General features: G+C 43.1%; 2 protein-coding genes across 18 annotated transcripts in view; one reads left to right on the forward strand and one right to left on the reverse strand.

Moving 5' to 3' along the window:
* The window catches only part of SIRT5 (sirtuin 5), a 20,150-nt gene extending 19,872 nt beyond the window's left edge, over positions 1-278 (reverse strand). For 3 of the 6 annotated variants that reach the window (XM_081522217.1, XM_081522216.1, XM_081522227.1), the window contains exon 1: positions 233-278. The gene's annotated coding sequence lies outside the window, so the exon portion shown is untranslated. Of the gene's footprint in view, positions 1-51; positions 101-171 lie in introns of those variants that run through there. The other 3 variants (XM_081522225.1, XM_081522226.1, XM_081522229.1) reach the window with 2 other exon arrangements.
* LOC145518259 (uncharacterized) overlaps positions 1-24,982 on the forward strand; it is a 25,730-nt gene extending 748 nt beyond the window's left edge. The window contains exons 1-6 of one of the 12 annotated variants that reach the window (XR_014062786.1): positions 64-204; positions 432-611; positions 3,102-3,323; positions 5,865-6,021; positions 24,073-24,245; positions 24,671-24,982. Coding sequence is in view for 3 of the 12 variants with exons in the window: in XM_081522232.1 (XP_081378358.1) it covers positions 3,246-3,323; positions 3,473-3,633; positions 5,865-5,946 (321 nt within the window). In the remaining 9 variants the exon portion in view is untranslated. Of the gene's footprint in view, positions 1-60; positions 205-431; positions 2,830-3,101; positions 3,324-3,472; positions 3,634-5,864; positions 6,022-12,068; positions 13,316-24,072; positions 24,246-24,670 lie in introns of those variants that run through there. The other 11 variants (XM_081522232.1, XR_014062787.1, XR_014062785.1 and 8 more) reach the window with 11 other exon arrangements.
* Positions 24,983-25,536: the final 554 nt, after the last annotated feature.

The following is a 25,536-nucleotide window of genomic DNA, read 5'->3' on the forward strand; positions in this document are numbered from 1 at the left end:
CTTCTGGCCCCTTCCCCCTTTGCCCCCTCGCATCCCCCCACCCTCCCGGACCCCTGAACCGGCAGATGCAATTGATCCGCGCATGCGCGCCGCGGTGGGCCGGCCCCCCCGCGCCCGCCCCGGGAGCCCCCCAACGGCGCCCACCCGGCCCCCCCTGTGCTCGATCGCGACCCCCGCAACTGGAGTCCAGAGAAGCGGCGGAGAGTACGGCCGGGCCCCGGCGCCCACGCACCTGCAGGAGGCGGGGACCGCGGCGGATCCCCGCGCCGGGGCGGGACGACGAGCCTGGGGGCGGAGCGGCTCGAACCACCTCCCCGGGGCTGCAGCGGCCCCTGCCGGAGGCCCACACCTAGTCCGGCTCCCGGGCCCTGGAGGCCCTTCCCTGGGCCCGCTCCTCGAACAAGATTGTTTCTTTGCATTGTTTTCTTTAGGCGGATGTCCCGGCGGGAGAAGGGACGTGCTGTTGCTTCGTCTTTGTGAGCTTCCCAGACGTGTCGTGAAAGACGGACGAGCTGCTTTCTTCCTTGAGCCTGCAGCTGGACCGCACTGCTTGGCTACAGAGCATGTGAAATATTGGGGCGGCTTTCCCCGAAACGCTATTTCCAGTGAAGGTTAGCGGGGGTTCCCAGGCCAACCCGACAATGACGAGCGCTGATGCCGAGATCCTTACCCTGCGTGGGAAGGGACCAGTTTCAAGGCCTCGCGTACTCGTGATCGCCGTGGCTCCCCGTGTCGGATCGCCCTTAAAAGCAGTCATCTTTCTTTGTCTTTGATTCAGTCTTACCACCAGAACTAATTTTCCCCAGAATAGAATTGTTTCTGGACTGGCCTGTAATCCTAAAGGGAGGTTGTCTGAGAATTTGGGTGCATAGAATGTGATGTGAGCATTTGTTTTTCCGACTCTGACCTCAACCACTCCCCTCAATTTACCTGGAAGTCCCGCCGGCTTTGGAACCCCTCTTGCTCCTACACGTTGTACCAGTCTCCAGGGCCCTATGGCGTCCAAGAAAAATGGAGAAGGGTCTTATCTCTGGCTGCTACTTGTACTGTAACATGTATATGGCAGTTTGTACCAGACACCTCTAAGAACTTCACATGTCTTAACCAGTTAAAATCTTCCCCACCCAATAAAATATATATAGTTATTCCCACTTTACAGATAGGGAAACTAAGGCACAAGGTGTAAAGTAACTACTCAAGATAGGCTGTTGAATAGCAGAGCTGGGGTTTGAGCCTAAAAGCTTTGGCTCCAGCCACAAGGGTCTGTGCCACTGCATATACTGCCTCTCATTAACATGTTAAGCTGCTTTTTGTGGTTTTGATGCTAGTCATCAGGTGTCAATCCTTGTCTTCATTCAGACACTGGGGGGAGGGTGGGCACACCGTGGGGGAGGCCCTGTGTCCATCACTGCAAACTTCCATGGCACCATCCACAGGTTGGATCCCTTCTGGGACATCACATTCTATCAAGGCCCAGGAGTCACCACCCACAGCTACCCGCTACATATCCCTCAACCACATACCTTCTCCCAGGCTTCAAAAAGCTGACTCTTCTGCTGCCAGTATCAGGCTACTTTCTCTTCTTGAAACATCAACCACTATCCTTTCCATCCTCAGAGCAACTCGAGCTTAATTTTTTGGTGGTCTTGTCCTTTCAAACCAAAGCCCGGTCCCTCTTTCTGGAATATTCGTTTTTCATTTCCTCCGTAGTAATGTTGCAGGGAAAAGTCATTTCTTACTCCATGCTGAGACTGTTTCTTTGATTTGCTTTTCGTTGCTTTTGTAATTGTAATTATACATAATGGCCTGCCTCAGAGAATCCTGCCCCTCTACCTGACTGTAAACTAAAGTGCCTTTGTTCAGATCCCTGTCCATCTGTAGACTGCAGGGTGGAAGAAATTAACACATCCCTGCCTGAGGCTTGCCATTCTAGGAGATATTTGCAAGATTAATGGCCTTTTTGTTCACTCACCTCCCCTCATCTCTGATTCATAAAAATACCTGGCATCCAGACCCCCGTAAAGATGATTGTTTTGAGATATTAGTTTACCATCTTCTCGGTCAGCTGAATAAAGTCATAATTCCTTGCCTCAATAACTCCTCTCCAATCCATTGGCCTGTTGTGCAGCAGGCAGAGCAGCCCTGGACTCAGTAACAGTAACTCCTTTCTCATCCTTCCAGTCTCAGCTCAGTTGTCACTTCCTCAAGGAGCCTTCTCTGACCCCATCTCCCCCAGCCTCCACTAGGTAGATCCCTTGTCCTGATGCAGGCTCTTAAAGCACCATAGCAGCACTATAAAGCACCGTTATCCCAATGAAGACTTCAAATGTATTTCTGTTCATTTGATTAAATTTTATCTGCCCTCCAGGCTGTGAGTTTCCCTGAAGACGACCCTTTTGTCTCTATGTGCTCACAGTGATATTTCCAGTCCCTCGCGGTGCCCAATAGAAGCTAAATTTATGAATTCATTTAATATGTTAAATAAATGAGGATGAGATGGTTGGGTGGCATCACCAACTCAATGGACATGAGTTTGAGTAAACTCCGGGAGTTGGCGATGGACAAGGAGGCCTGGTGTGCTGCAGTCCATGGGGTCGCAGAGTCGACTGAACTGAACTGAACTGAAGTGAATGAGCAGCCTCACAGGAAAAGCAGCCGAGAACTGAGAGGATAACAGCTTGGCTATCTTTACCAAAATGAAGGCAAAGCAAATCAATTTTTCTTCCATGATGCTTATGGGTCCCTAGCAGCACAAAACAATTAAAAAAATAAAGAAGCATAAAAGTTATAAACTCACCCTCTCTACAGAGGATCTCCTGGCATAACCAGGTAGGAGATGTAAGAGTTTAGGAGCACATATACTGGGAGTTGGTACTGCCGCCTTCCTTTAGTGAACTGCAGACAGGCCAAGCTTTACCTCTGAAAAGACAGTCTCCCCCCACCCTGACTTTTCCCATCCTCTTGGGGCCACTCGCTTTGCTGGCTGTCATGCTGCCCCTCGGGGTGGACTGTCCTCTTTAAGTCTCTGATACAAATATAAACTTGGACATAAACCCCTAGGCTTGATGTCTTTCATTGATTGATTGATTTTGACACACTAGGAGAAGGCTAAAACTTTCTAAGGGAGAATAAGAAGAAAATAAGAATCAAGATCACAAAACTGCAAGAGACACAACACGATCCAGAAATTGTGCAAAAGACCAGCCCCCTGGTTCTATTCTATTTCCCAGCTCCAACCTGTTTCCATGAGACCATGTCAAGGTAACATCATCGCCACATGGCCACTCCCACCCCTGAACGTATGGGGTCCTTCTTGGAGGAAGGTAAGAGACCAAGGCCCTCTCTGCACAGCCCCTCAGGTTCTTTGGGTTCCAGTATGAGTCCTGAGCGGGTAGCTAACACCAAGTGTGATCCTGCCCTAAGAGGGATCCATGCACACAGCACTGCAGCTTGCGGCTTTCCCCCCCTGCAGCTGGTCAGTGCGTCTGCACAGAATATGACTGCGTATATTACAGCAACCAAGCACACAGCCCAGGCTGAAGGAGTAACATTGACAGGAGCAGCTGAACTGAGTGGTGGTGGACAGGAAATGGGGTTGAAGGTGTCGGCAGGCTCTGCGGTAGGGAACACAAGGTAGTGAGGCCAAGGCTGCATTAGACAGTCTGGAGCAATGAGGACAGTCTTTCAGGACTGTATGGTGGGCTGTGGAGGAACTCACACCTGTATTCTTAACACTCGAGAGTCTCGTCCTTTCTTTTCATGTTTAAAACATCCAATGTATTGTTGATGTTTTGGTGGGTGCACTAACTTTTATCTTTGTAAAGAAATTGAAAGAGTGACCACACTCATGCAAAGAGAATTTCCCCATTGTCTCTTTTCCTTTCCACCTTTACCTTAAGAAATAGCTCTCCTTTCATCCCTCCATCCATCCTCAATTAGATGTCTGAATTCTCCACACTTATGAGTGTTTACTGCCGAATGGAAGGCTGTTCACACTTGTTTAGTAGGGGGAGGAGAGAGTTGAGTGGAGAAGGTCTGTGCTTGAGGACATCTCTCTTCTGAGACCCCTCCACATTGCTACTTGGCCTTCTGATTTGTTCTTTGTATCACTTCTTCAGTTTTCAAAGTCTGGTGTAGGTGCCTCTGCCTGCCAGGCCTCCGTCCTGTAGTTGTCCTTTGGGAAGCCGAGTAGCTTTGCATTCTCGCCTTCTAGAGCAAAGGCAAACTCTACCTCCCACCAAAACCCCTAAGGCAGGAGGATTCCCCCAGCATTGGAATGGGAAACAGACTCTGAACGGCCAAAAAGAATGACACGTCCGCTGTGACAGGAGGTACCATCTCTTTCAAGTGTTGTCTTAAAGGCCTCTTTTGGTCTAGAGATGCTTCACATTCCAGTACAGGGAAGTCTCCAAATTTACTTCACAAGTGTTTACTACACATCAAAACACTAAGATGCTTGACAAGATATTCACTTGTCTGCCCATCTCTTCTTCCACATGCTCCACTAGTTTCTAGACAGACCCTTGTTTGCTCCCAACCTGTTAGCATTTTCTGCTCTGACATGTTTAAGAATAAAAGCTTTGCTTTCTACCTTCTTGGTCAAAAAAAAAAACAGAGGCAATGAGGAGACTCCAGACTGTGTGGCACAGAAAGAAACTTCGGGTCACACCAGATCATTACAGAACAGCCACGGGGAAATAAGTAGAAGCAAAGTTTACAAGTGTCCACTACTTTGATGTAATTTTTCTTTGGTGAAAACCTTGTGGTGGAAGAGGGCTATCTTCTTTTGTTTAAATGTCACAGAACACCAAAATGGCACCTAAGTGGTTCATTTCCACTCTAGCAACTGGCTGTCGTGCTTCGCTTATGCTATCCGTCGATTATCGCGGGAGGGATTTTTATAGTGTTTTATACGTCCTAAGTGCTCTCCAATCATTCACAAGTTATTCCTTCCTGAATCTTCAGGTCAGTGTTAACATCTTCCATTTTAAGAGCAGCCACCTGGATGTAGAGATTAAGTGCCTGGCCCAAGGTCAAGGGGTGTGAGGCACTGTCAAACCTGGGACTGTGTAATTTAATAGAAAAAGAATCCAACACTATCTCACTTATCAGAAGAAGGCTACACTTAACCCAGGCCACTCTAACAGTCAAAGGAGAGATGAATTAAGTGCTGAGCTGGTTTGTTTCAAAGCTTGCTTAGGGGAGTATCAGCCAGGGAAGAGTCAGTTACTTTGCTGTGATCGGACTTCTAAATCAATCCTGTTCAGCGCCTTGACCACAGACACTAAGACTGTCACTTGTGATGTCTCTCCCTGTGTTTTTATATATTCACAGTCATGTTCTAAAAATGACCTTCTGAGGGATTGATGGAAGAGGTGATTTAGATCCAAGGTCACTAAAATTGACAATAAAAGAAGGAATTTTAGCTTTTTGTAGTAGTCATTTCTTAAAGGCTATGATTAGGTGATATTCTATTTATTTTTTCTTACTAGGAGGGTCAATTTAAAATATATTTGGCAAGAATACTGTACTTTTTTGTAGGACTTTTCAGCAAGGGAAGGTTAAAAGCACTAAAAGGAATCCTCAGGCGTTGTCAGGCAAAATCGATAGTTGCTTCTTCTGGGTTTCAGCATCAGAGGAGTGCCTGTCTTCCAATTTCCCTTCTTACATTCCTCTGAGAGGCCGAAGGAAAGCTCTAGAAGCGAATTCAAACTCAGTTTCCTTGACTTTCCAGCAATCCCTATAATCAAGCAATTGTGATTTAATGAGAGGATCTAAGAACATGGATTTATTCTTCAGTCTCAGTAGAAAAAGCTTCTGCCTAAACTAACTTCTCTGTTCACTCTTGCATTCTGTCCTCGCAGGTACCTATGGATTTTCTCAGTTCGTTCTGTCCTCGTGGGTACCTATGGATTTTCTCAGCTCGTCACTGTGAGTTATTTGTGAAGCAGCATGAAGCAGTTTTTCTAGAGAAAGCAAGTATGTGGCTATTTCATCCAGAGCAGGTGGAAACGGAGTCTGGTGAGTGAATCATGGGGACCAGGAGGCTGGAAGAGGGTAACTGGGCAGACTCGGGTCACATGTCCTCCTGTGGCCCAGGGAGGTGGATCAGCCTGTCTGAGTCACATGTGCTAAGTAAGAATAGAAGAGGATGACCACCAGGAGAAAATGAAGAAGCTACCAGAAATCAAAGGAGAATTAGATGCTGGGCAGACAAAAATAACAGAAATCCATTTTATATATGAGGATAATAAGGCTCAGAATGTTTAAGGAACTTAGTTAAGGCAGTGCAGGTCGTGGTTCATCCAGGCTTCAAACAGCTCTGATGAGAGGTTAAAAGTCTAAGCTTTGGAATCAGACATATTGGCTATGTGGTCTTGGTTAAGTTACTTAATTTCTCTGAGCCTTGGTTTTTTCATCTGTAAAGTAGGAATAATAATACATGTTTCATAAAATTAAATAACACATAAAGAATTTGGCAGGGCACTTTGTACACAGAAAGCTGGTGATAATAGTAGTTACAATATTATTACTAGTATTAATTTTGGCCTATCTTCAGAGCCCATTACTATCACAAAATATGAGTAAACTTTGACAAGAGTCATTAGTAAACTTAGAAATGTATAACTAGTAATGTTTTAGGACTCCAAGACTTTTAAAATAAAGGTTAGAATTTTAATTAATTCTGATTGCATGCTTTCTCCTGTTTTCTTGTGACCATCTTCTGGTGAAAATATTCATATCTTTTTCCTGATTCCACTTTGAAACCTTTTAAAAACTAGGATCTTACTGTTCTGTCCATAAGCAGCCGTAATCCCAGAGTGAAGGCACCAATCTCTTTTTGGCTTTTGTTAGGGATCCCTTTCACCTGTGAGCAAGATATCTGCATAGCTTCTAAGCTCGTTTGGGCTTCCCAGGTGGCTCAGTGGTAAAGAATCTGCTTGCCAATGTTGGAGATGTGGGTTGGATCCCTGGGTCTGGAAGATCCCTTAGAGAAGGAAACGCCAACCCACTCCAGTATTCTTGCCGGGGAAATTCCATGGACAGAGGAGCCTGGCAGGCTACAGTCCATGGGGTCACGAAGAGTTGGACATGACTTAGCGACTAAACAACAACAAGGTTTTCAAACATTGGAACGAGAAACTTCTGATGATTTAAAATTCAAACCACATACCATCCGTTTTGAAGTAAAACAATGGATGTCAATCAAGACCCCTCTCTTTTCCAATCTGTAGCTCTTTTATTGCAAAACAGTAGTGATAACCTCCACCATTTGACTGTGCTGTGCTGTGCTTCATTGCTCAGTCGTGTCTGACTCTTTGTGACTGCAAGAACTGTAGCCAAGCTCCTCTGTCCGTGGGGATTCTCCAGGCAAGAATATTGGAGTGGGTTACCATGCCTTCCTCCAGGGGATCTTCCCAATGCAGTGATCAAACCCAGGTCTCCCGCATTGCTGGTGGGTTCTTTACCATTTGAGCCACCAGGGAAGCCCATCTGACTACTCAAATATAAAGTGACACAGAAACAAAGCTTATGACATGATCACTTTTATTAGTATGATTTTTTTTCTTGAGGATATTTTAAGGACGGGGAATGCATGTCAGTCTCAGAATATATTTTAATCATTTTGAGAGTTACATAGAGTCATTAGGACACTCTTTACTATATCATCTTGCATCCATGACAAATATTTTCACTGCTTATGACAATCTGTTATTGTTGAAACTGGCTAAAATTCAATTTAATGCCAGCTTGTGAGCCAGACATCCTGGAATGTGAAGTCAAGTGGGCCTTAGGAAACATCACTATGAACAAAGCTAGTGGAGGTGATGGAATTTCAGTTGAGCTCTTTCACATCCTAAAAAATGATGCTGTGAGAGTGCTGCACTCAATATGCCAGCAAATTTGCAAAACTCAGCAGTGGCCACAGGACTGGAAAAGGTCAGTTTTCATTACAGTCCCAAAGAAAGGCAATGCCAGAGAATGCTCAAACTACCGCACAATTGCACTCATCTCACACGCTAGTAGAGTCATGCTCAAAATTCTCCAAGCCGGGCTTCAGCAATACGTGAACCGTGAACTTCCAGATGTTCAAGCTGGATTTAGAAAAGGCAGAGGAACCAAACATCAAATTGCCAACATCCGCTGGATCATCAAAAAAGCAAAAGAGGGTTTCAGAAAAACATCTACTTCTGCTTTAATGACTGTGCCAAAACCTTTGACTGTGTGGATCACCACAAACTGTGGAAAATTCTGAAAGAGATGGGAATACCAGGCCACTTGACCTGCTTCTTGAGAAATCTATATGCAGGTCAGGAAGCAACAGTTAGAACTGGACATGGAACAACAGACTGGTTCCAAATAGGAAAAGGAGTACGTCAAGGCTGTATATTGTCACCCTGCTTATTTAACTTATATGCAGAGTACATCATGAGAAATGCTGGGCTGGAGGAAGCACAAGCTGGAATCAAGATTGCCGGGAGAAATATCAATAACCTCAGATATGCAGATGACACCACCCATATGGCAGAAAGTGAAGAAGAACCAAAGAGCTTCTTGATAAAAGTGAAAGATGAGAGTGAAAAAGTTGGCTTAAAGCTCAACATTCAGAAAACAAGGATCATGGCATCCAGTCCCATCACTTCACAGCAAATACATGGGGACACAGTGGAAACTGTGGCAGACTTTATTTTGGGGGGCTCCAAAATCATTTCAGATGGTGACTGCAGCTATGAAATTAAAAGACACTTACTCCTTGGAAGGAAAGTTATGGCCAACCTAGACAGAATATCAGAGAAGGCAATGGGAAGCCATTCCAGTACTCTTGCCTGGAAAATCCCATGGACAGAGGAGCTTTGTAGGCTGCAGTCCATGGGGTCGCTAGGAGTCGGACATGACTGAGCTACTTCACTTTCACTTTTCACTTTCATGCATTGGAGAAGGAAATGGCAACCCACTCCAGTATTCTCCGCTGGAGAATCCCAGGGACGGTGGAGCCTGGTGGGCTGCCATCTATGGGGTTGCACAGAGTTGGACACGACTGAAGCTACTTAGCAGCAGCAGCAGACAGCATATTAAAAAGCAGAGACATTACTTTGCCAACAAAGGTCCATCTAGTCAAAGCTATGGTTTTTCCAGTAGTCATGTATGGATGTGAGAGTTGTACTATAAAGAAAGCTGAGCACAGAAAAATTGATGCTTTTGAACTGTGGTTTGGAGAACACTCTTGAGAGTCCCTTGGACTGCAAGGAGATCCAACCAGTCCATCCCAAAGGAGATCAGTCCTGAGTATTCATTGGAAGGACTGATGTTGAAGCTGAAACTCCAGTACTTCAGCCACCTGACACAGAGAGCTGATTCATTGGAAAAGACCCTGGTGCTGGGAAAGATTGAGGGCAGGAGGAGAAGGGGACGACAGAGGATGAGATGGTTGGATGGCATCACCGACTTGATGGACATGAGTTTGGATAAACTCCTGGAGTTGGTGATGGACAGGGAGGCCTGGCGTACTGTGGTTCATGGGGTCACAAAGAGTCGGACACAACTGAGCGACTGAACTGAACTGAACTGTGAGCCACAGTTAGTGATTGTTTATGCCTGGCATTCTTGGATCTGAGGGCTCAGGTCTGTCCCCAGGCAGCCCTGTTCCTTCTGGCCTTACATCTTTGACTCAGCCTGCAACTGTGACAGGGAGGAAAATGTGCTTAAGGACCGTCTACACCACATCGCTGGGTGAACCAAACTACCAGTGAAAGTGCTAGTGGGTCTCAGCCCACCCCTAAGAGCTGTGGGGCAGGGGTGACCCAAGGACACAGACTTTTCTGTATCAGCTTGGAGAGTATGCTTCAAGAGGGTCGGGAACTCCCAGAAGGAAGAGATGCCAAAATGATATAAGGGGTTAAAATAAAAAAGTTATTAGCTCATTTAACTTGGAGAAAGGAAGCCTGAGAATAGTTCTGATTCATGATGTTAAATATCAACTTCAACCCAGAAATATTTATCAAGACCCCACCGCACAACTGAACTGGTGCTACCCACGAGGAATCCTTGCCTGGGGAACAATGTCCCACTTGTTCTGTCTCCACTGAGGATGGAACAAAGGAAACTGATCTGCGTGGAAGAAGAAGAGTTCCAAAGTAGCTGTAATGGAGACTTTTTGACATCACATAATGAGCGTCCATTAAATCCAGGCTGGCTTGCCAGGGGGATGGCAAAGCCCAAAGCATACCTGGGGCTGGCTTGCACGAATCAGTTCTGGCTGTTTTGAGATGCGAAGTTTACAGCAATCAATTGTCCAAGTAGGGTTGGGGTTGAGATAGGATGATGTTGTTTTTCTTTCTGTGTTATTTTGAAACTTCATTTTCATAAATACTACCGAGCAACCTCTCAGAAATGTTAAAAACAGGTTACTTGGAGAAAAGAGAAGTGAGTAGCTAAACTTTACATGAAGGATGTTACAATGGAAAACACCCAGAGGTTTAAATAAACATTTTCAAGTGTTATGAAAAAGATATTCAAATATTAAAGGAAATAGCAATCTGAGGACAATACTGAGACTATGACCAATGACAAAATATTTGCTGTCTAATTGTTCATTGCAATTGGTTAGAAAAACATTACAACCCCAATAGATATTTGGATTAAAAATTCATTAAAAAGGTTTATATCTGGCCAACAAATGAATGAAAAAAATTTTTTGACCTGATTCCTTATAAAGCAAATCCAATATAAATAATGTACTATAAGTCAACTATAAAATGTACAATGTACTATAAAAAATCAACTATTTTTTCAATAACAATTTCCATTGCTGATGAAAAATTAAGTAGCCCATTTGGACGTCAAGGTGACTCGTATAGGCAAGAGCTCCTTTCAAAACATTTTTGGTAGTTCTATTTCCATTTTTGGAAGTCTATCCTTAAAAGCATCTAAATCCAAAAATAGCTTTGCTCAAAGATATTCATTGCCTTATCCATAGTCACGGATAAAAGAAGTTCAACATTACCCATAACCACAAGAAACTGGACATAAACCCAAATGTCCAATGGTAGGTGAATGTTTCGTAAATTGGGATATAGCAACTCATAATACTGAACAACAATGAAAAAGAAATTTTAAGTAGAATTTTAATATGGAAAAGATCATGCTCAATGTTAAGTGGAAAAAGTTGGATATACCTTGTTCGGCTGCATATTATGTGGTGAGTAACAGGCTCAGTTTCTCGTCCATAAAAGAGTAAGTAACAACAGTTATCTTCTTTATCAGGTTTTTGACCATTAAGTGGAATTATGTACATAAAGTTCTTAGCCAAGTGACTAGCAAATAGTAAATGCTCTGTAAATTATAGTTTCTATTTTTTGAACACAAGATATAACCTTGGATTTAAAGAGTCATCATCACAAGATTTTAAGCCAAAATCTAAGCTTAGAGTGAAACTTGGAAAGAAATAGGTCAAAAGCAAGGGTCATCTCTGTAAGTATTCAATTATGGGTCAAATATGATTCAACTATTATTTTCTCTCCTTTTTACTTTTTTTGTATTTTGGAGTTTCTCCCCTTGGATATCACTACTACTTTTATAATGGATGAAAAAGCCAGTTTTTTTAAACTAATAATTTGGTTTAATGGAGTATTACTCAGTCATAAAAAGAATGTAATATTGCCATTTGCAGCAACATGGATGGACCTAGAGAATATTATACTAGGTGAAGTAAATCAGACAAAGACAAATATTATACATTATCACTTGTATGTGGAATCTAAAAATAATACAAATAAATCTATATACAAAACAGAAACAGACTCACAGATATAGAAAACAAACTTCTGGTTACCAAAGGGGAAAGGGACAGGGGGTGGGATAAATTGGGAGCATAGGATTAACAGACACAAACTACCGTATATAAAATTCAACATCTTATTATAACGTATAATGAAAAATATTCTAAAATACATATGTGTATACCATATATAACTGAATCTCTTTTGCTGGACACCTAAAGCTAATGCAATATTGTAAATCAACTATACTTCAATTAAGTAAATAATTTTGTTTGTAATACTTTCCAGAAAGAAATACAGTAAGTCGCTAAAATGTGGAGAGAATTTACAGACATTACATTTGGCTTTACTGGACCAAAACCGCATGAAAGGCAGTGAGAACACCGGGTTGCCATCGCCTCCCACCCAGCCCGACTCCTCAGTCTCCCCGTTTGTTGTAGAGTCCATGCTAGGCCACATCTGAGCCTAACCGGGTGCTTAGAAAACTGTCTACCCGGCCCCTCTTCTTATGTTTCGTGTCTTGCATTCTTTTCTCCAGCAATCAGAGAACTGCAAAGACAGATTTCCCGTAAAGAGCCAAGTTTTTATACAACCAAAAGCCTGATTCATCTTGCTTGACTTAATGAATACCCAAATAGAGTTTTATTTTTAAATTCTCAAAAAACCCTGTTCTCTCTTCTTGAGTCAGCAATTAGTGGCTAAAAAAAAAAAAAAAAAGTTTTTTCTATTCCTTAGGTTAAAAGTTAATCAAAGAAAGGAAAAGAACCTACAAGCAGTTTCTCCCCTAGCGACATGGAAGTCTGTAATTTGGATGGCTGAGTGTGCATGTTCATTCTTTTGTACATACACCAACACGTGTGACACACGGGTCCCTGGGGAGGGAAGGGAATGGGGGCTGGTTGTTGCAGAAGGAGCGATGACCCCTGAATGCTAATGCTCTGGGATTCATTTCAGGGACAACTGTGAATAGGGCTTGGGATAAATATCCTCAGATAACCTCCCATGAGTTTATACACATCTCATAACCAGAAAACATCCAGAACCTCCCCCACCCGTGTGCTTCCTTCCTCTCCTGCTCTTTTAAAAGCTGTTTGATTAACAGCCGCATCACACCATCCCCACCTTCTGCTGCCGGCTCCCTCCCACCCCCATCCCTGGGCCTCGCAAAGAAAGAGTCTCTTCATGAGATGTGCAGCTGCATGGCTCCCAGGCAGGAAGGTACAAGTCTGGCCTGAATGAGATGGATGAGGGCCCCCTGCATACCCAACCCCAGCTCCTCCGGGCTGCTTTGTGAGGCTGGCTCTGAACTGGGACTTGCCCAAAAAGACGCTCAAGGCACAGCCAGGCCCTCATACCCCTGAACTGAACATAAATGCTGTCTTATCTTGGCTGGCGTGTCCTTGGTCTGTTTGTGAGCTGTAGAAGAAAACTAAGAGGAAAGAATGCTTGAGTCTCTGCTGCGAACGTGGGTAATGGGTCATGCTGAGATGTTAAAAATAAATGACTGTGCTCCCACTCCGGGTACAGAAAGTCAGGCAGGAGTCTTGAGCTTTATTTTCTGGGGAAGCTGAAAGGAAAAGGCTTTCCCTTAGAGCAGCCTTGACACCACTGACTTCTTGGACCAGATAATTCTTTGTGGTGGGAGACATTCCCGGGCACTGTAGGATGTTTAATAGCATCCCTGGCCTCTACCCATCCCAGGAGTTGTCACAACCAAAAATGTCTCCAGACGTTGCCAGCACCATCCCTTGGGTGCCACCAGGTTACCAGATAAAATATAGAATTACCAGTGAAATGTGAATTTCAGATAAATAATGCAGTATTTGGAACTGACTTATACTGACTAATTATTTGTTGTTTATCCTGAAGTTCACATTTGACTGGGCACCCTGTAAATTTATTCACTAAATCTGGCAACCCTACCTGGGGAACAAAAATCACTCCCAGTTGAAAACCACTGCCTTGACGATACCAGCAACTGGAGGCATAGTCTTGAGGCTTGGGGTTTTCATCAGGGAACTGATTACTCGATCAATCTGAGTGCCTGAGAAGGAAACAGAAATTAATTACCACGGCACTCTGTTTACTACGTCAGGGGATGGGGAGAATTCCACTCTTTCAAGAAGTAGCATGAAAGACCTCCCTACTTTCTTGCAAAATTAATTTCTCAGTAGAAATAGGCTCCCAAAGAAACATAAGCAGACAACTCATAGATTCTTGGGGTTAACTGGTTCTCTACCCTGATCAGGTTGACAACAAAACTTTCTCTGCCCTCTTTCAACACTCAGCTGTCAATGTCATTGGCAACATCAACACGATGGTTTCTTAAACACAATTTTTGCCTGGATAACTGCCCTAAGGACCACAGTTTTGCTTGGATTTTTTTGTGTGTTTATTTTTGCTTTGCCAATGACTAGGTGTGGGGCCAGGGCCACCCACAGTCTTGTCTCTTGGGAACGCTTCTGAAAAGTGCCGTGATGGATGACGTTCCGGATATCCTGTAGGAACATAATCACTCCAGGCTGGCATTCCTAGGGAACAAAAATCACTCCCAGTTGAAAACCACTGCCTTGAAGATACCAGCAACTAGAGGCATAGTCTTGAGACTTGGAGTTTTCATCAGGGAACTGATTACTTGATCAATCTGAGTGCCTGAGAAGGGAATAGAAATTAATTACCACAGCACTCTGTTTACTATCCTAGGGGGTAGGGGAGAGTTCCACTCTTTCTTTTCAAGAAGTAACATTAAAGACATCCCTACTTTCTTTATAGAATACCATACCATTCCTTGGGTAGTCTGTCCATCTACCCAAGGCACCAAGATTCCCTCCAGTTGGAACCAAGTAGAAGAAACTGGGGAAAGACTGTCATTTATTTTAAAATTAACCTAACGAATTTGAATTTCAGGCTTAACTTGAAAGGGCAAAAATACTTGATTAATTCCTTTGAACTTGAATTTAAAAATTTTAGACTTCAACTTCTTTGAGATTTTAACCTTCAGACTTCAGATCCATAGTGGACATTATGATAGAAGGAATGTCTTACTGACATGTTTTTATCATTATGATAGCATTTGAGCTCATGATGGAGCCTCTAATAGATGACACTGAATGACCTGACTGATGACTTGGGATGGGAAATAGACTAGGGAAAGGAGTTTTTAGCTTTGCAGAATCTTGGAGTTAATTGGAGAGGGGAACAGGAAATGAGTCTGGATTTTATGAGATTCTAGATTCAAAATCTAGGTTTTTTGATACTTATATGTGACTCTTAAAAAAAAGAACAAAATTGTGAATATGAAATTATACGTGAAAGCATATACCTATTTAGAATGAGAAAAGAAATCATAAAAAATTACAATTTTTAAAAGCTTACAGGTACCTCGAATATCACAAATCCAGAAAGCAACATTAACATTATTTTTAATTAATTGCTTGATTCTATCCTATATATATATATATATATATCAGACTTCCCTGGTGGCTCGGATGGTAAAGCATCTGCCTACAATGCTGGAGACCCGGGTTCAAACCCTGGGTGGGGAAGATCTCCTGGAGAAGACAATGGCAACCCACTCCAGTACTCTTGCTTGGAAAATCCCATGGATGGAGGAGCCTGGTGGGCTACAGTCCACGGGGTCGCAAAGAGTCAGACACAACTGAGCGACTTCACTATCTATCTATCTATATATACATATATATATATATATATATATATCTACATATACATATATTTGCTGCCTACTCTTTGTTATCTCCTCACAACAATGTTTTCTAATATTTTGTGTAGCAAGAACAGAAAGGTAATCCAGTCTTTCTTCTGGTGTGGTTAATTAAATTTTCCTCAGTTGCACATTTTTCCTCAGCAGTGAAGCATCACTTGGAGATGTAGAGCTTGACTTTGAATCGTATCTTAAAAGGAGAGTGCTTTCTGCAGGAACTCAGTTTCCCAAAGAAAAAGGCAAAGGGATGACTTCTAGAGTCACCGATCTGATGAGTGACTGCTCCACCCCTGAGGATGAATGGGTGATGGGAGAAGACTGTTCATGGACAAATTCCTCCTCTTAGAACCAGAAAAAAATGGCAGTGTAATGAGCATTGCCCGCTACCTGTCTCAGCTTTTTATTCTTGTAACCTGGAGGGCTTAACCATTCAGTCTGTGATCACAAAGAGTGGGGTTGGCCCCCTTCAGGGAGAAGACCCAGTTGATCAGGGAAGACCCGCTCCCACCTTCCTTCCAAACCAATCCCTCCTCTTCTATAGCTCCTCTGAGCAATGCTGGTGAGCAGCCTTGATTTTGTCCTCAGAAAAGTTCCCAAGTGGCTCAGAAGCCCAGAGGTGGACTGACTTTGAAGCTAACGAGATCTAAGCTCCAGGGTCCAACAGCTGTGCAGGTCTCTCTGGGGCCTCACGTATTCTGTCAAGCCCAAATGGGATCTTTATTTGCCTTCTCAAAAACTAACAAAAATCTGGGCTTCATGTAACCCAAGGCATCTTTTTGCTTTGGGGAAATTGGAAGATGTTACAGAATTAATAGAAAGACAAAGATGATACTCTGCTTCTGACATGCCAAGTAGGATTATGCTTCGAGATTTCAGCCCTGGGAAGCAGGCTAGGGTCTTAATGGGTGACTTTCTCAGTGCCTTTATCCACCACCCTCTCCCCTCATTCTATGTCTTCTTCCTGCTAAATTCCTAGTGCTTCCCTAGGTCCTGAGGTACCGCTGGCACTCAGAGTGCAATTGTGCATCAAAGGATGCTATCAAGAGAAGGAAAAGACCACCCACAGAACGGGAGGAAATATTTGCAAATCATGTATCTGATAAGGGATGGATGTCAGAATAATGTGTATAAATAACGTTCACAACACAAAAGCAAAAGTAAACGAAAAAAGCTTGCAAACAACTCAGTTAAAAAACGGGCAAAGAGGGAATTCCTTGGCGGTCCAGGACCTTTCCAATACAGGGAGTTCGGGTTCAGCGCCTGGTCAGGGGCTGAGATCCCACCTGCCTCGGAACCAAAAAACCAAAACATAAAACAGAAGCAGTGTTGTAACAAATTCAATAAGGATTTTTAAAAAATGGTCCACATCAAAAAATCTCCAAAAAAATAAAAGTAGGTAAAGGACTCAAAAAGTCCCTAAAGAAGATACAGAAATGGCCAATGAGCAATGAAAAGATGCTCAACCTCACTAGCCATTAGGAAAACACAAATCAAAATGACAATGAGACATTACACCCATTACAGTGACTATTATCAAAAAGCAAAATTGCAAAATAGCAAATCTTAGTGTGGTGTGGCGATATTAAGAGCATTCATACAGTGCTAATGGGAATGTGAACTGGTGCAGCCACCATGGAAAACGAGTTTGCTGGTCTTCAAAGAGTTAAACACAGAATAATCACAGGACCCAGCAATTCCGCTTCTGGGTAGATACCCCAAAAAATGGAAAGAAGGGACCCAAATAGATATTATTATACCAATGTTCATTGGAGCACCATTCACAATATCTGAAAGATAGAAGCAAGTCAAGTGTTCACCCACAGAGGAATGGATAAACAGCATGGTGGTGTAAACATATCATGGAGTATTATTCATCCCTAATTAGGAAATTCTGGCACATGCTACAGGTTGGATGAACCTTGAATATGTTATGCTAAGTGAAATAAACCAGAAACGCAAATGACAAATACTTGCCTGAATCCACTGATAGGAGTTATCCAGATCAGAGAAATTCATAGAGACAGAAAGGCGAATAGAGGTTGTCAGGAGCTGAGGAAGGGGGCAGCGGGAACTTGTTCCGTGGATGTGGAGTTCCTGTCTGGTGATGATAAAGTTCTGGAGATGGACAGCAGCGATGATTTGACAACAATGTGAATGTACTTAATGCCACAGAACTACCCACTTAAAATGGTTAGTGGTAAATTTTATGTTATGTATGCATGCGTGCGTGCTAAGTCGTTTCAGTCATGTCCGACTCTTTGCGACCCCATGAACTGCAGCCCGTCAGGCTCCTCTGTCCATGGGATTCTCCAGGCAAGAATACTGGAGTGGGTTGCCGTGCCCTCCTCCAGGGGACCTTCCCGGCCCAGGAATTGAACTGGCATCTCTTACGTCTCCCGAATTAGCAAGCAAGTTATTTACCCCTGAGCCACCTGGGAAGCCCATGTTATATATATTATACCACAATTTAAAAATGAAAAATAAAAAAGATTCAGGAAGCCACCTGGAAACAAAAATCCAATTATGTTGATTCTATTTACGCCTCGCTCAAGTAGATGTGCTTTTTCGTTCCTTAAGGCTGCTGGGAAAATCCAGCTCCCCATCGTGTTTACCTAGATTACTGTAGTAGCCTCCTTGTCTGTCACCCGATGTTCATTCTTACTCTTTCTAATCTGTTCTCCACGGAGCAGCCAATTATTGTTTGTTATTCAGTCACTAAGTTGGGTCCTACTCTTTTGCAACCTTGTGGACTGTAGCCTGCTAGGCACCGCTGTCCATGGGATTTGCCAGGCAAGAATACTGAAGCGGGTTGCCAGCTGCTGCTGCTGCTGCTGCTGCTAAGTCACTTCAGTCGTGTCTGACTCTGTGCGACCCCATAGATGGCAGCCCACCAGGCTCCGCCGTCCCTGGGATTCTCCAGGCAAGCATACTGGAGTGGGTTGCCATTTCCTTCTCCAATGCAAGAAAGTGAAAAGTGAAAGTGAAGTCTCTCAGTCGTGTCCGGCTCTTAGCAACCCCATGGACTGCAGCCCACCAGGCTCCTCCATCCATGGGATTTTCCAGGCAAGAGTACTGGAGTGGGGTGCCATTGCCTTCTCCGCGGGTTGCCAGAGGGGCCTTCAAAAGTATACATCTAACCGGGTCAGCCCCCTGCCTACTAAGCCAGCACACGGGGGAAGGTTGGAGGGTTTCAAGCAAAGGGGTGCCATAACTACATTTATACTGTTAAAAAACACTGGCTTCTGTGGCAGGGAAGCTGGATTTGTAAGAATTCAAGAGAAGAGGTAATCAAACTTCAGGGCCATCAGCTGGAGGGCTTGTTAATACCCAGATAGCTGGGTCCCAGGGTTCTGATTTAGTAGGTCTGGTGTGGGGCATCCCAGGCTAGGGTGAGGAATCTGCATCTCTAATCAGCTCTCAGGTGATGCTCTTATCAGGTTGCTTCGGACTGATTGCAAACCAGGGAATGTACTTTGGGAGCCCCTGGCCTGGAGTGAACAAAGCAGGGAGAACAAAGCTCTCTGTGGCCTGGCCCTCCTCTCCCTCAAAGAGACTACTTATGGAAATTCTTCTATTTTCTTAGATGCCTCGTGTTCAGGACTTCATTCTTATAGTCCCATTTGCCTGGAACACTCTTCCTTTCTCCCCTTTTCTCTCTCTCTGTGCTCCCACTTTCTGCCTGGTTAACCATCCTCCATCTTTCAAAGATCTGCTTATACAGTATGTGTGCATTTTTTTCTTTTAAAGCAGCTTTGAGATATAATTCACACATCATACATTTCACCCATTTAACACACACAGTTCATCAGTTTTTAGTATAGTCACAGATAAGTGCAACTACTACCACAGTCAATTTCATTTATTTAATTAATTATTTTTTAAAGGTGAAAGCATCCATTTTACTGCATGACAATTACAAAATACGAAATAAAAGAATAAACAACAAAAATTATTTTCATAAAAGTCAGAATAGTGACACTTCTGGGAAAGTATGAGAATGTGATCATAATGGAGCCAAAGGAGCCCCTAAGATCCTGATAACATTTCCTTTTTACTGAACTATAGTTGATTTACAGTATTGTGTTAGTTTCAGATATATAGTACAGTGATTCAGTTATATATATACCTGAAATACATACAACTTATAAGGGAAAATGTTATAACCTATTACCTATAGGTTACAGGTTATAACCTATAAGGGAAAAAGATCTTCCCTGATGGCTCAGTTGGTAAAGAGTCTGCCTGCAGTGTAGGAGATCCCCTGCAGAAGGGAAAGGCTACCCATTCCAGTATTCTGGCCTGGAGAATTCCATGGACTAGAGTCCATGGGGTCACAAAGAGTCAGACATGACTGAATGACTTTCTCTTTCACTATAAGGGAAAAGAATCTGTAAAAGAAATATGTATTTATAAATATAAATATATATAATAAAAATAAATATAAATATATATTTGTCTTTTTCCGGTTCTTTTTCCTTATAGATTATAACAAAATATTGAGTATAATTCCCTGTGCTATAGAGTAGGTCCTTGTTTGTTATCTATTTTTATATATAGCAGTGTGTATATGTGAATCCCAAAATTCTACTAATTTATCCCTCCCTCCTTCCTCTTTGGCAATCATTAGCTTGTTTTCTTTGTGAGTCAGTTTTAGACTTTCATAACCTCAGATAGAAATCTTGTACTCTTTAGCTATCACCTCCCTAGCTCCCCTTCTTGCCCTTCTAACCCCCAATAGGTCCAGGGTGGGGGGGTCTGGTAATTTGCATTTCCCCTGGGTTATTCTGTTACAAAGGAAGCTGAGACTCTCTATTTAAAATAGTCTGTGAAGGAAAGAACCACACTTGCTCCCCATTATTGTGTCCCTGCACCGAGAAGGGCAGAGCGATGGTACCGTGCATGGATTAACAATCAATGAATTTTGTTGAATAAAGAAGTGATGCAATTTGACCAAGGTCACGTAACCAGGAGATGAAAGCTTAGAACCGCTGCATTTTTGCTTTGGTTGTCTGGTTTATCTTGTGAGCTTGGAAAGATTATCCCAGTCCATTCAACAAGCATCTGTTGAGGAATTACTATTTACTCAGCATTTTTCAAAATCTGGCCAAATGTTCTAGCTTTGGTAATAATCTGTAAGGCATCAATGGATAGCTCTTAAAGATAATTAGAAACACTTGGAGTCCAAAAAGAACTGGGGAAAACTGGACTTTATTAAACACCAGGGGGAGCTTTGTTAAGACAGTGCTGAATAGCAGACCACATTGAAGGGCAAATCACCCCAGCATAAGGCACTTATTATTTTTAAGAATAAATTTGTTCAAAGTTGCCTGTACTGAATTTTTTAATAGACAATCTTTTCCCCTACTAGACCTTATTATTGGGATATTTTCATTTCCTAGGCATAATAAAATCACTTAAGATTGAAACAAGTTTTTAAAGAACACATTTATGGAAAAATAATTTTGTAATTTCCCGAAATAATAAAATTCAGTTAATCACAAAACAAATGCATGGTAGCTAGGGTTACTTCTGTTTTGCACAATAGTTTCAAGTTCTAAAAGGGAAAAAGTGAAAGATGAAACAAACACATTGTTCTTCCAGAATTCTGAGTGGTTGTGTGGAGTTCAAGAATTTCTATGTCAAGAATTATTAGAACGGTGATGCTCTTCTGATAAATCCTTGAGAATATTGGAAGTCTAATCTAAAAAATATTAGGCACAGTAGAAGGAAACCACTCCCATGAGTTTTATTAGCTTGCTTTAGGGAAGGCAAAGGTTATCATTCCAGAGGAAACTGAGTTATGTGGAAGGGAGAACACACTGTTCATGGCCAAGTTCATCATCCACTCATAGAGCCTCATTACTAAGGAAAAGCCTTCCTCAATCGTCCAACTTTAATTTGACAATACTGCTTTAGTAGAAGTTCACACTCTTCTGCTTTATCGGAAGTAGATCTAATTCTGGGAAAGTGCCAGTACTTTGCGGATGACCAACAAACAGCAAATGAATATATGGAATCTGCCACAAGCTTTCTCTTGAACTTCCCAAGACCTGTAACTGTGTTCAAAGAGGGAGACCTACCTGTTTTGTGTGACTTGGTTGCTACTAAAGCAAGACAGATAATACAAAGCGAACACAAATTTAAAGCTACAAACCATGAACTTTCAGATCAAAGCCCAGTGTCCAGCCAGTCATTCTGGAAATATTTCACTATTCAATAAGAAAAGGTTATTCTCAAAAACTTTAACTGTAAGTTGTTAATTAAAACGGAGACTGAATTAATGGATGGATGGACTAAAGTGATTTTAGGCAGATTACTTAGCCCACCCATGCCTGTTCTCTGATTTTGCGCCTGCAGATAGTAATAATACTTACCTTGCAAGGTTTCTGTGAGAGCTATGCATGCCCAGAGCTTTGTAGAATGTGTGGCAAATATTCACTCTTCAACAAACGTTCATTATTATGTACATACATTTATTTCCTTTGATGCTCCACTCTACAATCCTTTATCTGTAACTCCCAAATCCCCCAAATCTCTGAAAATCCCAAATTTAGTGGTACAATCATGCCTGATGATGAAAGGCTGATCTGAGGCTTCTAGACCCAATTAGTGAAAATATTACTATGTTTTGCTACAGAAGTATTAATGTATATAAGTTTCTAAAATCTCAAAACTTCTAAATTGAAAGCTACTTAGTCCCTTGAGGTTTCAAGCAAGTGACTGTGGGCCTCAAATATGATGCTAACACAATTCAGAGAAAAACCAACCAACTTCTGATTCACAGACAACCTGGCTTTGAATCCAGGATTGGTCATCACTTTGCATCCTCAGGACAGCTACTTAACTTCTCTAAAACCTCCGTGGATGGATAATTCCTTTTATTGCACAGGATGTGAACCTCCTCAAATTCCTGCACCTCCTCACTGCCACCCCCACCCATATATCTTTCTCTTCATTCATTCTCATGAACAACCCATTTTTAGAGACGGCTGCATGACCGAGTTGTTCAAGGCCACCCTCCCCCTACACGCTTCACCAACTGAACCACAGGTGGATGGCATATGAGCCAAATGAGAAAGTTCTATGGAATTTCAAGAATTAAGAGAATGGTTCAGATGAAGGGTCTGGGTTGATTTGTCAGTATTTTTCTATTTGTCCTTGTCTGACCTTCTGCCATTAGCAATTGATGAGTTAACTTCCCAAAGGGCTGCTGATCTACAGCATAATGCATAAAGGTATAAATGTCTGACAGTTTAAGGTGGTGCTGGTTTTAATTCACATATGAATTAGAAGGAGGAAAACAAGTTTCACCTTCTATCATTGTTGGCTACAGAAATCAGAAATAGAAAGTTGGAGGATGCGGAAGAGGCAAGATTCAAGACAGGTTCATTGCCAATCAACCAACCAACAAGTTTGCCTGAGCTCCCTGTGCTCCGCAGAAGCCAGTTCCCATTAGAGTTACAAGTGATAGTTTAGTAGTGAGCTCCGGTATGTGGAAACAGAGGAGAGGGACATCTAGTCCAGCTGAGGGTCCAGGGGTAGAAAAGTAGGCAAGAAGCCTTTCCCACAGAGGTCACTGTGAGCTGAGTCCCAAGGTTAAGTGGCAATGAGCCACACAAGGGGCTGGGGCATACAAGACAGACCTTCTAGGTTAAACACGGAACAACTAGATTGGGAGGGAGGGATGGCTTCTTCCAGGGGTTGCAGAGCCTGAATTCAAACCTTGGTTCCACTACTTCTTGACATAGGACCTTGAGAGGGGTGGGCGGAATCACGGCTCCCTAAAGACATGCCTGCTTAATATCCGTGTCCTGTGACTATGTTATCTTACCCGGCAAAAGGGACTTTGCAGATGTGATTAAGTTAAGGATCTTGAGACGGGAGATTATCCCGGATTATCCAGGGGTGCCCAATGTAATCACAAGGGTCCTTAGAAGGGGAGAAGGAAATCAGAAAAGAGAGAAGGGAAGGTGATGATGGAAACATAGGTCAAGCAATAAGGCCAGGAGGCAAGGAACACCGGCAGCCTCTAAAAGGCGGAAGAGGCAAGAAAAAGCAGCATCTCTGGAAAAAACACTCTGCTCCTGATGTCTTGATTTTAAAACTGATTTTGAACTTCTGTCCTCTAGAATGGAGGGTAATGAATTATGTAGTTTAAGCCACTAGGTCTGTGGTAGGGTATTACACATTCCATTGTTTGATTACCTCACCTGTACGATGGGGCTAGAACAGCATTTCCTGAGAGGTAAGTTAAATAACAGAAAGTGCTTAGAACACTGCCTTGCATGTGGTGAGTATTCAATGATTTTTATCACACTAAAAGTTATTTTATTCGGTGTGAAATAAGGAGATATAGAAGCATTTTAACCAATAAAATGACATAAGCAGATTCCCATTGTGCGTGCGTGCTCAGTTGCTTTAGACTCTTTTTGACCCTGTGGAACATAGCCCATCAGGCTCCTCTGCCCACTATCCAGACAAGAATAGTGGAGTGGGTTGCCATTCCCTCCTCCAGGGGATCTTCCTGACCCAGGGGTGGAACTCACGACTCCTCCATCTCCTGCATTGCAGGCTGATTCTTTACCGCTGAGCCACCACTGGGGAAGCCCAAGATTTGCATTGCAGGCAGATCCAATGGGACAACGTGAAGAATGGGTTCGTGGAGTAGGCGGAGGAGAGGGAAGGTCAGTGGCTGGAGGTCCAGTTAAGAGGCTACAACCATAATCCCAGCCAGTGGCAATAAGGTAAGATCTAAGGCAGCCTTTCCTCACCCCTCTATCTTGTTACCTCATTTAATTCTGAAATGCTCTTTATATATTGTAATCAACATAGCTGGCTGCCAACCCAGAATTTGCTCCCCTATTCTTCCTTCCTGAAAAGAACTCGAATTTTGGTCCAATACTTCCTCCCACACACCCCCTTGGGGCAGAGACTCCCTCCTTTTTGATCTAAAGTTAATTCCATTCCTCTCTGCTAGTCTCGGTTCTGGAATAGGCTGGTGGCCCCATTATAGCTAATGAGATTTGAGGGAAGTCTAGGGGGTGGTGGCTCTAGTGAAGGGTCTCTCTCTCCTTGGAATGTCACAGGAGAGAGCTCTTCTCCCTCTGGCTTTGGTAAAATCTGCATGTGATGCCTGAGGCTGCTACAATCATCTCGCTTCTGGCTTTAGGATAAAGCGAAACAAGGTGCTGGAGAAGAAAGATGGAAAAATCCCAGGTCCTTGATGACACTTTTGAACCGCCGATCGTAAGTTCCTGAAGACTTCTCCAGAATGGAAATTAAGCCAGTTCCTTATACCCAATAGACAAAAACAGTTTGACACGCAGTCTGAAATGACTGTTTATATATTGATCACTGTCTCACCTGATAAGATGCCAAGCTTCTTAACAATGAGGTCCTTATGCCTGTAATTCCCTCCACTACCTCGATTGTGCTGGGCACATCATAGGTGTACAATAAATATGTTTTATTTGACTTTTCAGTCAGACCTGGTGACTGTTGGAATATGGGATGTTGGGGAAAGGAGTCCAAGATGACTTCTTGGTTTCAGGCCCACGTGACCAGCCCAACAGCCCTGTCATGAACAGAGCAATACTGGAAATGGAGCAGCCCAGACTTCTGACACCATTGGGCATTTTTCCAGGGACTTTTTTGGCCTCTACCTCCACCACATCCTGGCTGCTACCATGGATGCTTTGTGAAAACAGTAAGGGAAAATGGGTAGGACCCCCAAGACCAAGACGAAGAGACACGGCCTGGCCACTTACAGTTCCTCGTCCCTCCTTTCGCCACACCTGTACTTGGGACTCCCAGCATGTTTCCGAGTGGGTCTTATCCTGACCTGCCATTTTATAGAACCGTCCTCCACGGGAGAGAAGCTCTTGTCAAAACTCATCAGGTTTCTGATCTTCCAGGTGCCCTGGGAAAATCTAACAGGGGGTAAGGAAACCGCCCTTTTCCACAATTTAAATAAAATCCATCTTCATCACCAAAAAAAGAGATACAATACAAAACCTCCCCTTCCAACCTGCCCTT

This window comes from Giraffa tippelskirchi, chromosome 8, assembly GCF_054371585.1.
Source record: "Giraffa tippelskirchi isolate mGirTip1 chromosome 8, T2T-mGirTip1v1.2.pri, whole genome shotgun sequence".
NCBI lineage: Eukaryota > Metazoa > Chordata > Mammalia > Artiodactyla > Giraffidae > Giraffa > Giraffa tippelskirchi.